Here is a 14,234-nt window from a genome sequence, read left to right as displayed (position 1 = left end):
TTCTGAGCACGGCTTGGCCAGAGCAGCCTGCAGCTCAGACTGATGAAAGGTTGAGCCAAGTGTGATGCCAAGCTGAAACAGAGGTGTCCCAAAAGGCCACCATACAGCAAACCGATTTGATTTACAGCATCTTTTTTCTGGCACCCCCCTTTTTACACTTTTTGCTCCATCCAACAATTGTCTTTTATGTTTGTACTGAACAACTGAGCTGCAAAGAGCTTTTTTCACCAAGTGAATACAATTGTTGATTAATGAGTTAACCATAGAGTCCTTTCTGCTGCACCGTATAAGACTGTGTGACCACATTTGGAGGCTAAGGTTTGTGAAGAACAAAGCGAGACAATCCCCAAAATTGTCTGCCAAGGTGCTGCTAAGCAAGGCACTAAACCTTAAACGGCAGCTCTGTAGCAGCTCATTTGCCAAGAAATCCCCAGAAAACTCTTTGAAGCTCTGTGGTGTGAAGCTGGGAGACACTGAAGAAAACGGATTTAAAATCCCTTTGGACCGGACCTTGTCCACGGACCGGGCTAGGAGGGGGGCACGGCGGGGCAACCCCTCTCTAGTGGGGGTGGGTGCTGTCAGTCTGACAATTGTGATTTCCTTTGGATCAAGATTCCTTCTCTGGCTGCAACTTGGAGCCTCTCCCGTCTCTCGCCATGCTGATATGTTGTATATAAGTTTATTGTATATAAGTAGGCCTACATTGTATTTGCAGCAATATCCCATTGAAGTTTGAAAACAATATTAGAATAGAAAATTTAAAAGGAGTCTTGAAAAGAGTGTAACTTGTTAATTTCTGTATTCTTGTTCTTGTGAGTGCAGGAAATCCTGCCGAGTTGGCAGAAACGGCTGCGTCGCTGGTGCAGGTTTCATCAAATGTAGTCAACAACACAACCATAACATTCAGAAATCAGAAACATATATGTATGGCAACATTATTACTTTAACAGTTTTTAACGTTTTTCAAGCGACTGCAACAAACGTGGTCACGGATCTCCCCGCGACTCCTTCTGGAAAATTATTTGCGGTTTCGTATTTTTGACCCTCTGGATTTCCCGTTGGACACACCTCGGCATGAGACGGGACGGCATGAAATGGGATGCTCCAGGCTGCAGCCATACCCGTCTTAGTGTTTTGGCCAATTACTAACATTAGAAGGTCCCAGCTCCGACTTTCAGTGAATGCACCATCTAACTAACGTTACAGGAAGTAAGGTGGCGGTGGTGGTGTTTGATCTAAGCTAACTTGTGCAAACAGCGGCTGGTGTAAAGCTATTCCACACCAGGCTCCGAGATGGTTCCACCAGCCCCCTGACCAGCAGGGAGTATGTCGGCTAACAGCTGCTCCGTTATCAGACCCCGATACCGCGGAGGAAACACCGACGTTAGCTAGAACAACAGCAAGGTAACAACAACAACAACACTCATCACGCTAATTAGCTTAGCTTCTAGTTTGGTCACTTTTTCCTTTGCGGAGTTTACGTGTGTCGTCTTTGGCTTATTGCTGATTTGAAGAAAGCGGTGTGAAACGTTGCTTCACCGTTAGTTGGAGTCTGGGTTCTTGCTAAGTGCAACTTGGTTCACTGAGAGACATTCCCTGTAGTTACACTTAGGGCATGGCCATTTGAAGAGCGCTTTGAATATTGATAATTATGAAATAGTTCCAATGTGGCCCGCCTGATGCTTAATATTCAGCTGACAATTGCTACGTACTGACAATCTTATTAAATAATTTATTAGTCTTTTAACTTGGGGACTGCAAATGTAAATTAGCCTGTGGCTAACTCTGGTACAATGCAGCAAATGTTATCATTTATGTTTAAAATTGTACATGGTCCCTAATAAATACCTACATAAAAGAAAAAAACTAGTCTAATAATGTGAGTTTGGATGTAGGCAGCTTTACGCCTTGAAACAAGGAGGTTTTATGAACATATATTGATTTTTGGGGGGGAAAACAGTCAGGATTATAAACCTCATTAAATCCATTCCAAATCATCTTTTCATATCTATTATGTGGGCATGTGTGCTGGTTGGTTTGCTACCCTTAGAACATCAGGATGCTAATTCAGCAGAAAGGTGCATCCTTCATGGATGGGTTGGCCATGTTACTGGACATACTACATCAGGCTTTAGTTATGTAGGACAAAGAAAAATGTCCAGGTGACATTACATGGACTAAACACACTGTTAATGGGTTTATCTCAGCAACAGCCTTCATGTTTTAATCTGTCTACAGAAGTGGGCGCAGGTCCCGCCTGCTGTCTGTGCTGGCCACATTACAATACTTGGATAGTACTTAATCTGCAATTTACAGTAGTTACCCTTTGCATTATTAATTAAGCAGTCTAGTTAGCCTTCTATTTGGCAGATTTTGCCATCTTGTGATAACAGTACAATAAAAACAACAACAGAAATAGGAATTTGTATGCAATCAAGATTGTATTCACTGGAGCAGGAGTGGCTTTAACATGACAAATGAACCATATTCCTAGTTGAGTGTGTCTCAGCCTTTTCCTAACATATTCTGCTTTTGTACACTGTAAAATCTCTGGATGACTGTTTCCTCCTCCTTTCACAGCCGAGTAGTATGCTGGACGTGGGGAAGTGGCCAGTTTTTGCGCTCCTTCCTCCTGAGGAACTCCGGCTAATTCGGCAGGCTTGTGTCTTTGGCAGTGCTGCAAATGAAGCCTTCTATGTCACGGTTAATGATGAGGTAACACTTTGGCTTAAAGCAAGTGTGCTTTAAGCTTCTTGTTTACATGCTGTGTAGAAGATTTGTCACAGGACCTGATGGACTAATGTTTCTTTTTTGTTTGATTATTGTCTGTTTAGAAGTGGATAGAAAGAAGATGCAGGCCTCTCGCTCTGTGGTTGATACAGGGTGCAGGTTCAGGCCCAGGGATAAGCAGATAGAATGAGGCTATCTTTAGCCATACAGGCCTAATACCCGAGCAAGCTCCAGTTATATCCTGAGGAAAGGTGTAGGGCGGGCCACGTATCGCCACCCTTGCTTACTCATTTCTTTGTCCCTGTGTCCCAAACTGTTTTTGCGGAGCGGTCCATTCTGGCGTAATAAAAATGTTCTTGAAAGATTACATAATGGGTCCAGGTGTAGTTCTATTCGGAGTGTGACTAAATCTGAAATGATTAATCCATTAATTATTTAATCAGTTGAAACTAAACTGACTGTCAAAATCTCTGCGCTGTGACATTTTAGAGACTTTATAGACAATCGATTAAAATCAATTACAGACAGAGAAGCAATGATGAAAATATTGTAAGTGGGACAGTGGGGAAAAAAAGATTGATTATAGATTTCATATATACTGGGAAATGTCACACTTCTGACTCTTCTGTTATTTGAAATCAAAATTATCAATCCTACTAACAAAGCGTTGACATGATTTAGTCTCCTTGCAGTGCGTCATCTCACCAAATATGATGTGTCCATATTATCAGCAAACAACAGAATGTGGCAATTGTATATCATGTAATAATATTGGTCTATATTTTATCAGTGATGTTTGGTCTTTGCAGGTCTATGCTCTGGGCACCAACTGCAGCGGCTGTTTAGGGCTCGGAGACCTTCAAAGCACTATTGAGCCGCGCCGGATTGATGTCTTGTGTGGAAAGAAGATTGTGTCCCTAAGCTATGGAACAGGACCACATGTGGCTATCGCTACTGCAGGTGATCAGTCCAGAAAACCTGTATTTGTCCCTGAGGGGACTTATACCCTCAGGATACAAAGCAATGCCATTGTGCATGCAAATGTCGAGAATCTGGTTTTATGACTGTGCTGTATCACCGCTGCCCATCCACTATCAAAAATCACCTAACTTAAAACAACAGTGCAATATTACATTTTTAATAAGCATCTTCAGAAAGTGGCTTAATACGGATGTGATCTGAATACACTCTGCAAATTAATATGGCTCTTAGCTAATGGCAATTGGTGTATTAAAAGTGGTTTGGATGCTGAAATGTAGCCGTATGCTGTGTTTTGGGACAAAAGCGGCCTTCTTGTTATTGTAAACCAGCAGAATGTCGCGTCCACTAACTGGTCCAATCGGTGCTCGACCATAGATCCATTCACATAGATGATGTGATTGTACAAACATTAAACAAAAAATGCATTTTGTTTCCAGCCCGTCAGATTTCCAGCTATAGTGTTTTTTAGTGTTATCAACATAACTTTATCAGAACCAGGAAACATAACAAACAATATTGATTTACTTGTCCGTCCGTGCATAACAAGAGCTGTCAATCAATTTCAAAATGATTGCAGGTTTTTTATAGACTGGGTAAGCCCCGCCCACTCTGCCGGCGATTACATTTCTTCCTGCAGCTCGGTCTGGAAAGTTGCACTTTTAATTCTCCTGCTTCAGTTCACAATTTTTTCGTAAACCAATCACAAACTGGCTTATCTACCTGGCGCTATTGGTGGGTTTAACACAAGAGAAGCGACCAATCCGTTTCTTGTTTACATTCAACGTAACGGCCACCGAACGCCACCAAAGAGCAGCAACCCGTTGATGGCGCTGTTGCTTCTACGTCCCCTGTATCGTTGGTCTGATTGGTTGAAGGACTATCCAATTGCGTACAGAGTCATTTGAGCTATGGCCGTTGGTCCCGCCTCTTGTGCAGAGAGAACACAGAGCAGACCCCCGACCAACGCTCAGTCTCACATCTACTGACCCTGGCTTGGTCTGCTGATAGCCAGACTAGGTCTTTTATTCACATTTGGCCTTTTATCCTTTATGTCTTTTACTCTGCTGTAAATGGTGTGAAGTTGTTTGCTTCTTATCTATTAACAAAATATTAACCACTGAGACAACATGAATGAAGGTTTGCCTGCTCCTTCATAGATGGAGAGGTGTTTGCTTGGGGCCACAATGGCTACAGCCAGCTAGGCAATGGGACCACCAACCACGGACTGACCCCTGCCCTGGTGTCCACCAACCTCCTCAGCAAGAGAGTTACAGAGGTGGCCTGTGGCTCCCACCACACTATTGCCCTCACAACTGACGGAGAGGTAACCAATCATCAGTTAGGTCCTTTCGTGACGTTCTTTCTGCTTCGTGTGTGTTTCTTTGGACAGTGGACATCTCTCTCTGTGTTCAGGTGTACGCATGGGGTTACAACAACTCAGGCCAAGTAGGTTCAGGGTCTACTGCCAACCAGCCGACGCCGCGCCGCGTAAGCAGCTGCCTGCAGAACAAAGTGGTGGTTAACGTAGCCTGTGGTCAGCTCTGCTCTATGGCTGTACTAGACAACGGAGAGGTAATGGCTCACATCAATCTGCAGATGTTTGCATGAAGAAATGAATCAGTGCTCTCAGCATTTGACGTCTTTGTCAGTGGGCAGTCCTCTTTTTAAAAGGCAAATTTGTATCACACTCCATTATAAGATGGCAAGGCTATTTTTCTTTCTCCCCTTTAAAAAAAGTGAAGGAAAAAAGTGAGAGAAAATGCCAACAAGCTGCTGATGTCTAATTTTTAGACCTACAAGCAGCGCCCCCCCACCAATGCCTTGATATAGTGTGTGCATAGTCTGAATTTGTCCCCTGTGTGTACTGCAGATCTATGGTTGGGGCTACAATTGCAATGGCCAGCTAGGTTTGGGCAACAATGGCAATCAGCAGACCCCATGCAGGATTGCTGCTCTACAAGGTGTCAACATCGTCCAGGTAAGAGCTTAGGGAGAGATGCATCTCATAAAGCTCTGTTTTTTGATTATTAATATCAGTTAACATTCAGTTTAATAACACTCATTCTTCCCCATATACAGGTTGCCTGTGGGTATGCACATACATTGGCACTTACAGATGAGGGGATGGTTTACGCCTGGGGAGCCAACTCATATGGGCAGTTGGGAACAGGCAATAAGAGTAACCAAGCTCTCCCCACTCTAATTAACACAGACAAGGAGAGGTCAGTACTTAGGTTTAACCCCTTGGCCTCTCTGCCACCAGCACATGTCACTGATGGCCACATGAAAAAGATCCTGAGATTTAGTTGCTAAATCATCATAATAATCATAGAGTATAAAGAGATTGGTTGCCGACTCTGGAGAAGTAGTGTTCATTGTAGAAATCTATTTGTCTGATAAAATGCCTTCCTTGCCTCTTTATTGGCCATATTAGACATGCCTGTATTTCAGGCTGTTGATTAGTCCAATAAGTCCTTTAAGGTGGGAATTCTGTTTCTGTCACTAGGATGGTGGAGGTGGCTGCATGTCACACCAGCCACACGTCAGCTGCCAAGACCCAGAGCGGGCAGGTTCTGATGTGGGGTCAGTGTCGAGGTCAGGCTGTGGCCAGCCCCTACCTCACCCACTTCGGAAGCACAGACGATGTGTTTGCCTGCTTCGCCACACCAGCAGTCACGTGGCACCTCCTCTCCGTAGGTAAGAGTGTTTAAAGGGAAAAATGGCCCAACACCCCCAACTAGAAGTGGACTCAGCGAGCAGACCTCCGCCATGCACGCCCTATCTCACAATGTTAATGCATATCACATGGTCACATGTGTGTCATAGGTACAAATTCTTGGAAGTGGTCTAAGAAGTAAACAGGATAATCAGTCTCCTGTCCACGTCAAACAATCATATTACATATAATCACTGTTGATCTCATTTGCATTGAGCATTGTTTAAAATCAGTTTACGGTCAGTAACAAGCCACTGAAATCACCAGAACAATCTGGTTCTTTTTGTTGTTAACTGATCAGCCAAAGTGCTAGAGCGGGGGAGGAGGGGGGGGGGGGGGCAGTTATTGTGGGCCGTTTAATGTAAAATATAAGCATTCACAGCCAAACAATAGGACATTTTCAACCGGTCACACTGCAAGACAATCTCCATTCTGAGAACCGAAAAACACCATGTGCCATAGAAAATTCATCAGAAGAACTATTCAACACCTCACAAAGTTCCGTTTTTGATATGGCTCTGCGATAGCTCTAAGCTAGCTCTACGCAGCTAAGCTCCACTCCACCCGGCCAGGGTGCCCGCCCTCCTGTTTCCATTGCAGATTTAGTACCTCTTCATCTGTGAGGTGAGCGTGGCTGATCGCCATAGAGACGCCGCAGTAAACTTCCGTGACCCAACGCGACACACACACACAGAACGTGAAAGGTGTGTTGCTTTTGATTCTCGGCGTGCGGCTGTTTGCCAGAAGAAAAATGTAGTCTCAAAAGAAGCTGGAGGCAGCAAAAAAAAAAACGCTGTTAAAACTGTTTAGAAATGGCGAGTTTGTTTAGCACCTCCATACACACCCTGGATGTATTAGGAGTAGAAGAAGAAGATACACATACATATCTGTCGCTGGCAATGATGATGCAGCGATTAGTGACGATTCTCGCCGACCAATCAGCAGTCTGCAGGTTTTCATGTCACCTTTTGGTATCGCCTCAGCTCGCTTGGAACCTCGACGGAGGGGGTACTGAATAAAGATCCTGTCAGCAGGAACTTTTTATCATAATGGAAAACCAAAAAAGACGAGTAGATACCACGCAGTGGGAAAACGCCAAAATAGTGACTCCAGTTCATTTTGTCCTCATTCATTCATTTTGTCATTTACTCGTTTTTTGCAAACCAACTTACTTTTCTTCTCTTCTCTTCTTGCCAGACGGCGATGACTACCTGACTGTTGCCCAGTCTTTGAAAAAGGAGTTTGACAGCCCAGAGATTTCTGACCTAAAGTTCTTGGTTGATGGGAAGTGTATCCATGTTCACAAAGCCCTGCTGAAAATCAGGTACAAAGAACCAGGACGCTCAAAGCCCAAAGTAAAAAAAAACACAACTACACTTGATGTGTACTTTTTGCATGTTTTGTTAATATCAGTGCAGTATAGATGCCTTAAATAAATGGAAGTCTATAAAAACTAACCAAAGAAACGGAGCTCCCTTCCAATGGCATGACATTTTGAGCAGCAGCTGTAAGTCTGCTGAGGTGTTCAAGTATATGTTGTTTACAATATCTTCTTATTGTGGTTCGTATGCATGGCCGTAGGAACAAGGGGTGCAGAGGGTGCTGCAGATCCCCTTAGCAAAAAGTAGACAAACTACAGCCAGAATTAAAAATTATATTCATTTTTATGAATTGATTATTGATAATAACCTACTCCCTTTCATTACAGTTAGATGTAATTTGATTGTAATTTGATTTGGTTGGTAAGAGATGAACCCATCATTTGATCAGAATGAATCTGCGCGCTCCTCTGCCACTCTTTCACTACTAAAGATTGTTGTGTGAACTTTCCCGGCGGGTCAACCGTAGCCTGCAGAAGTTAGCTTGCCTATAACGTGGCACAAAAGCACATTTTGGATTCCTTCATAAGTTAATGACAGGCTAAAGAACCTTAATAGACCAATGACAGGCTAAGAAGCCTAACAAACCAGCTGTAACTGAAAGAAGTAGCAGCAGCACCTCTCCACCTGTGACTGCCGTAGCAACCCTGCTAACTTTTGATGTAATTTAAGTCAGTGGTGTGTTTTCTCCCCTTGTATTTTGTGGCTCAGTGTCTGAGCTTGTAGTAGGCCGATCCTGTACCATTGGCGTAGTTTTAGGCCTATATCCTGTGTTACCTAGTAGCCAGTTCTGCCCTGTCTTGGATGTTGGATTTCTTTTGTTTTTCTGCTTGTGGAGCGTTGTGATGGATGCAGTGTGGTGTGTGTGGTGGTTGACTTTGGCTGAAAATGTCACACTCAAAAATTTGTCAGCACCCCCAACTAAAAATATGTTCCGGTGGCCATGTTCCTACATAAACAACACAAGAACCACAATTTCTTAACACATACGTGACCTTTGGGACGACACGATGATCCTATTACAGGAACTGAAACTCTCTTCAGGTTTTCTTCTCTGATGTCGGGCCACTGCACTCTTTTCTTCTTTGCTGAACTTTTAAGAGTTTTTTTTTCTTTTTCTTTTTCTTCCTTACTAGAGCAGCTGGTTCCATCTCGACTTTCAATTTTGTCACATGAGTCTGTTTTTCCCCATTTAGAGGCTGTGCGTGGCCAATGGTAATGAAGGTGCTTGGTGCGCCACAGTCGGAGGAACAGAAACACACGTTGGTGTTGCACATTTGTTTTATCGGGCCAAACAATTTGTTGAAAAAATTGAATAGCAAATTTTCTGTCAGATCATCAGATTATGATGAGATTTGCGTTTTTAGTTTTAGCCACATATTGCACCTTTCTATGATCATGTTAAATAATGTAAGATGTAAATGAAAGAGCCGCTGAAAGTAGAACATTTCTGTAAACAATCTGTGATAAGAAACATTAGTATTCCAGCATTTATCTAATGAAAAACAATCTAATAATAAAACGAGGAATAAAAAAACGTTAAACCAAATGTTACACCCAACATTCAATTACATATCTCACATTCAATTAATCTTGGTCGTCACAATATGCTAATCGCATTCTTTCAAATCCCAATTTTGATTTGAAAAAGATTTATCGTTCAGCCCGAATTTTAATTATAGAAACAATTAGTTTGTTTTTCATACATTTTACAAACATTTAGTTAATGGTAGCAAAGCCACTCCTGTACCTACTGCATGCTGCGTTGCCTGTATTTAAACTCCATCTGTTAGACGGCGTTTCCTCGTCTTTCCTGTTAATGTCACGGGGAAGCTGAGGCAGACCTATTGTTTCCTGCTTTTCTTTTTAAAACTGCACTTGGACACAAATGTTCTGCATTCCTGTCCCTTGCTGTTTCGCACTGTCAGTAGGAAGGAGCCAGACTGTCTGCGACGTCAGCCCCTAGTGCACACGCTCGCACGGAGGAGCAACAGATTCAAACGCGTGCTCTGCCCAGATCACATGCAAACGGCACGTTTCGAGATGCACTTCTCTGAACGAAGACTCCGTTGTTTGTTCAACCGTGTCCTCAGCAGGCAGGGTTCTGAACCAGGACAGATTAGCAGGGAGGGGAAATGGTAATCAGTACGTGAAACGCACAGGAAAATACTGTGGGCTATTAGCTGTCGGCCAAGTGCCTCTGTTTGCCTCTGGCCGTGTATTATGGCATTATTATGGCATTCATTTTATATGAATACATTTTGTTTTCACTTTGACACAATTTTACAGTTTCAATTACAGTACGTTAAAAAAGACCCATCACTATTTCCATACACTTGTTCATAGTTAGAAAACTCAGTCTGGTTCAGATAGCATGGTATGGGAGAGAAAACATGAATCATAAATAGTGAACACTAATGATTGCAAACAAGAATAGAAATGAAGAAGCATTTCTCAGTGGGCCGGTTTGCATTTTAAAATAGCATGGTAGTGATTTTGCAGGTCTTGTATACTTCATATTACTTTAGAATAATTTTAATTCAGAATCATTTTAAAAATGATGCTGTAGTGTTTCATTTTTATTTGCAGTCATTTATAGGGAGCCGCTGTTTCTATTGATTTCTATAATGTATTATAATGTAATAAGCAGGCTCTTGTGGTTGATAACATCACTTTGACCAGAAGTTAATGCAAACCTTGGTTTAAGTTCTTTGGAAAGTAGGTTTTTGAATCACTGCAGCATGATTAGAAAGATATCAGTAGTGTTAGGCACACATTCTTAAAAAAAATAGGCAAGCCCACGCTAAATCACTGGTGTGTGTGTGTTTTAACTTGTCACTGGAGTAGTCAGCCGCTTTTCTTCCCTCTCCAGATGTGAGCATTTCCGTGCACTGCTTAATGAATCGGAGGAGGAGACCATAGAAATCCACCAGTTCTCGTACCTGGTGTACCGAGCCTTTCTGGAGTACCTCTACACAGACACCATAAACCTGCCACCAGAGGATGCTATTGGTAAGCCCCAGACACGGACCACTGTGCTTCACACACTGAAAGTCAGTGCAGAAGTCCTGAACACACTCACCTGTGTGCTGTTGTGTGTGCAGGGTTGCTGGACCTGGCCACGTTCTACCGAGAGACTCGGCTGAAGAGGCTGTGCCAGGAAACTATCAAGAGGGGCATTTCTGAGGAGAACGCCATCACTCTGCTCTCTGCCGCTGTCAAGTATGAGGCGCGGGTAAGGTTATAGCCCCCTGACACACTGTCAATCACCATGGTGGTGGGGGGGCCTTCTCAGTAGCTAGTCAGTTATACTCAGCAATGACCAGAGAGCCCTCTTCATTTTTAGGACCTGGAGGAGTTCTGCTTCAAGTTTTGCATCAACCACCTAACAGCTGTCACGCAGACCCAGGCATTTGCAGACATGGACCACGACCTGCTCAAGAACTTCATTAATAAAGCCAGCCGCTACGGGGCCTTCAAAAACTGACTCGAGTGGGCCCCCCTAGTGACGGACTCAGCACGTTGAGCTTTCAGCCCACCGAGGTCCTGAGAGTCGAGCCGAGACCAAAGTAGACAGCAGGCTGATCAGCGCTGGGGATGGTACCACCGCGGAGGCAGAGGGTTTAGGGTTTCAGCCTTTAATGACGGCTCCCAGCCCAAACACCCACACCCGCACCCACACACGCACACACACACGCGTTGCTTTTGGGCGTAAAAAGATCGGGTCACAAGCTGACATTGCAGAGGCTGAATAAGACAGATGTGCCTCTCTGGTCGTCTTTGCGTTCCTGACCCTAGGCTTGGCTAACTATGCGTCTGATGGTTTGACCAAGCTGGTCGACAGACAGATGCCGCGCAGCGACACGATGCCTGGACATGCTGAAGCTAAACATAACTCTTTGCAATAAATAATAATTCTTTTCTTATCACAATGCCCTTTATCAGTTAGTCATTGAAATAATCAGTAAGCATATAGTACTGTGGCCATGAACTGACCCTTCCCATTGTGCTGCTTTTCTTTAAAGCCTTGATTGTCATTGTTCTGGATTGAGAAGTAATAAGAGGAGAGACCCAAGCTGCTCTTGGCCCCTGTTTTATACGCTAGTGTTTCACCTCTGCTATCCAAACCTATGGTTCCTTTTTCATGTTTGCATTGACTAACATTTGCACTATTTTGCTGCAGACGGTTAGTTTGGCCATCGTCAGCTGACTGATAGAAACATGTGCAGTCAGTCCTACTGCTTGTTTACTCATGTTCAGGTTAACCCTTTCTGTGCAGCAGGAAACGCTGTCCGACATACACAAGCATACTGATTCCGGTGTAGTCTGTCGGGGAGCTAACACTGTAGCTTTAGCTTTACTTTACAGTTGTGTTTCATTGCAATTTGGTATGTTTACAAAAGTTTGGTTGTTAGATTTTTTAATTGTATATTGGCAGCACTCTTTTCCAAGTATTTCGTTCTCTCTCTCTCTCCCCGGTTGGCACCTTGTAGTAAGGAATTAGTGCTGGCTTGTGTAATTGCCAACTGACTGTTGAATATAGTCTCTTTAAATGTAGCTACCAGATATTTCCACATTACATTTCTACATCTGTCTAAATAAAATGTAACCATGCTTTTACTTTAACAAGCCAATTATTCTGTTTTTTTAAAAAACATTTTGATAATGACTAAAATAAAATGCCTGTGTTCTCATTTTGTATGGACGATGCTGTACTCTGCTGACAGCAGCACTAATGGTAACATTTGATAATTTAACATGTATTAAAACGAGTAACTTCAGAACTTGATGTATGTGTTATTGCTGTGATTGGTCTGTTGGTGGAATCATTTACAGCCCTGACATACTTCACCATGTTAAATACTGCGCTTATTATTCAGACCACACAACATGTGGGCAAATGTACAGCTTGCCACACACACTCACTTCGTTTTACCAGTAGCTGCTCTAAACCATTGGCAGTGTGTTGTACACGTTGAGGTCTCCACACCTGCCTCACACTGCTGTCAAATGCTTGTAGCAGAATCTTATCGGATGTGCTCTTATCTGCATTATACCGTTGCTCGGACTCCAGGCAACGTGCCACTCTGTCCAGTGAGGGGAATGCAAGTGAGTGAAGCTTGGACCATGACTGTGATTTGACCTTAAATGCTTAATACACAACCTGTAATGTTTTGGCAGTTCTATAATTTACACTGGAAGTGGAGGCAATGATGTAATGAAGTCTGACTCAGGTTTGCACATACAGATATATCTTTCACCGTCTTCCTGCCAGAGGAAGCTCCTGTTCATCTTTATCATGTCAGCTTTAAGTGTCAAACCATCCAGTCCGACTTGTTTTGAGATTTCAAAATACGTGCCAGGTGTGGTCAGAATAACAGGGACACCTTACAAGATACGGCAATTCAACGTAATTAGTTGGCAAAAGCGTTTTTCTTCTGTGAAAGAAGGTGTTGGTTTAACGTCAAGTCTTGACTAAAATGAAACCTAAGCTTCATACTATGCTGAGCTGCCGGTGTGTTTGGGCGTATTGTGATGAAAGCCAGATCAGCAGCTCACAGACGATAATTCACTTACTTGGTTTCAGATAATGGCTACTCCCTAAACCAATGATGTTAAATTGATGTGCACCTGCCTGTGCTGTACAGTGCAGACGACTGTTTACTGTACTGGTCTCCAGTGATTTCACTTCCATTTAGCATTACAGTTGCCAGAAAACAATCATTTCCTTTTGACCTCATTATGTTTCTGGTATGGCAAGGGGCCTTTAATCGTATAGCATGCAGAATTAGGTCAGTCAAATTAATATGATACTATATGGATAAAGCTTTGGACTAAATGCATGTATATTGTCACACATAATAACATAACACAGCTGACACACAAGTTAAACAGTTTTACAGCAGGGACTGAGGAAGTGCACCCAGCTGCCAACAGTAGCTGGCCCTCTGCCACATCACCCGACCCCAAACCACCAACCGACCAACAAGTATTTCAAATCTTAAACTGCAATGACCCTAAAAGCCATCAGACAAATGCAGTAAAGAAAAAAGTCCCAATATTTCCCTCTAAAATGAAATGGAGAAGTATAAAGTACCATAAAATGGAATTGCTAAAATACAGTACCTTAAAATTGTACTTAAGTACTTTCTATACTTTCCACCAATTTTATTTTCTGTAGCTCGAGATAAACAATAGCCCACAGTAGTTCTGCTTTTGGGCTTGTTTAGCATGGGCTAAAAAAAAAAAAAAGCCTCAGTGTTGACAGGAAGTTGTTGGTGTGATAGAGAGCTGGGCCTCATCTGGTTTTAGACTTGTGTCTCCAGTGGTTGGGTACTGTACCCACTGCCCCTAGATAAGAACAGATGTATCACACCACATCGAATTTAATGGTTGCAATAATATGTTAGTTTCCTTGTTTGAGTTTC

General features: G+C 43.0%; 1 protein-coding gene across 2 annotated transcripts; it reads left to right on the top strand.

Annotated features, from left to right (window-relative positions):
* The first annotated feature begins 1,133 nt into the window (after window positions 1-1,133).
* rcbtb2 (regulator of chromosome condensation (RCC1) and BTB (POZ) domain containing protein 2) lies at window positions 1,134-12,590 on the top strand. 2 transcript variants are annotated; one of them, XM_034867055.1, is made up of 12 exons: window positions 1,134-1,404; window positions 2,581-2,715; window positions 3,540-3,690; window positions 4,869-5,035; window positions 5,125-5,283; window positions 5,582-5,689; window positions 5,791-5,933; window positions 6,218-6,408; window positions 7,625-7,751; window positions 10,679-10,818; window positions 10,911-11,041; window positions 11,153-12,590. In XM_034867055.1, the coding sequence occupies exons 2-12, from the start codon at window positions 2,590-2,592 to the stop codon at window positions 11,291-11,293; spliced, it is 1,584 nt and encodes a 527-aa protein (XP_034722946.1). In that variant the 5' UTR covers window positions 1,134-1,404; window positions 2,581-2,589; the 3' UTR covers window positions 11,294-12,590. The 2 variants fall into 2 exon arrangements, with proteins under 2 accessions (XP_034722946.1, XP_034722947.1); XM_034867056.1 differs by having other exon boundaries at window positions 11,137-12,590.
* Window positions 12,591-14,234: the final 1,644 nt, after the last annotated feature.

Source organism: Etheostoma cragini, chromosome 3 (genome assembly GCF_013103735.1).
Source record: "Etheostoma cragini isolate CJK2018 chromosome 3, CSU_Ecrag_1.0, whole genome shotgun sequence".
Classification (NCBI taxonomy): domain Eukaryota; kingdom Metazoa; phylum Chordata; class Actinopteri; order Perciformes; family Percidae; genus Etheostoma; species Etheostoma cragini.
The sequence above is the reverse complement of the archived record's forward strand: the minus strand, read 5'-3'. Positions and strand labels throughout refer to the sequence as shown.

What these genes read in the sequence shown, in the direction of transcription:
- rcbtb2 (XM_034867055.1), top strand. Translation starts at nt 2,590, where the DNA reads ATGCTGGACGTGGGGAAGTGGCCAGTTTTTGCGCTCCTTCCTCCTGAG. An exon ending in TGTGGCTATCGCTACTGCAG is followed by an intron (nt 3,691 to 4,868) that starts GTGATCAGTCCA and finishes GCTCCTTCATAG; the next exon opens with ATGGAGAGGTGTTTGCTTGG. An exon ending in AAAGCCCTGCTGAAAATCAG is followed by an intron (nt 7,752 to 10,678) that starts GTACAAAGAACC and finishes TTCCCTCTCCAG; the next exon opens with ATGTGAGCATTTCCGTGCAC.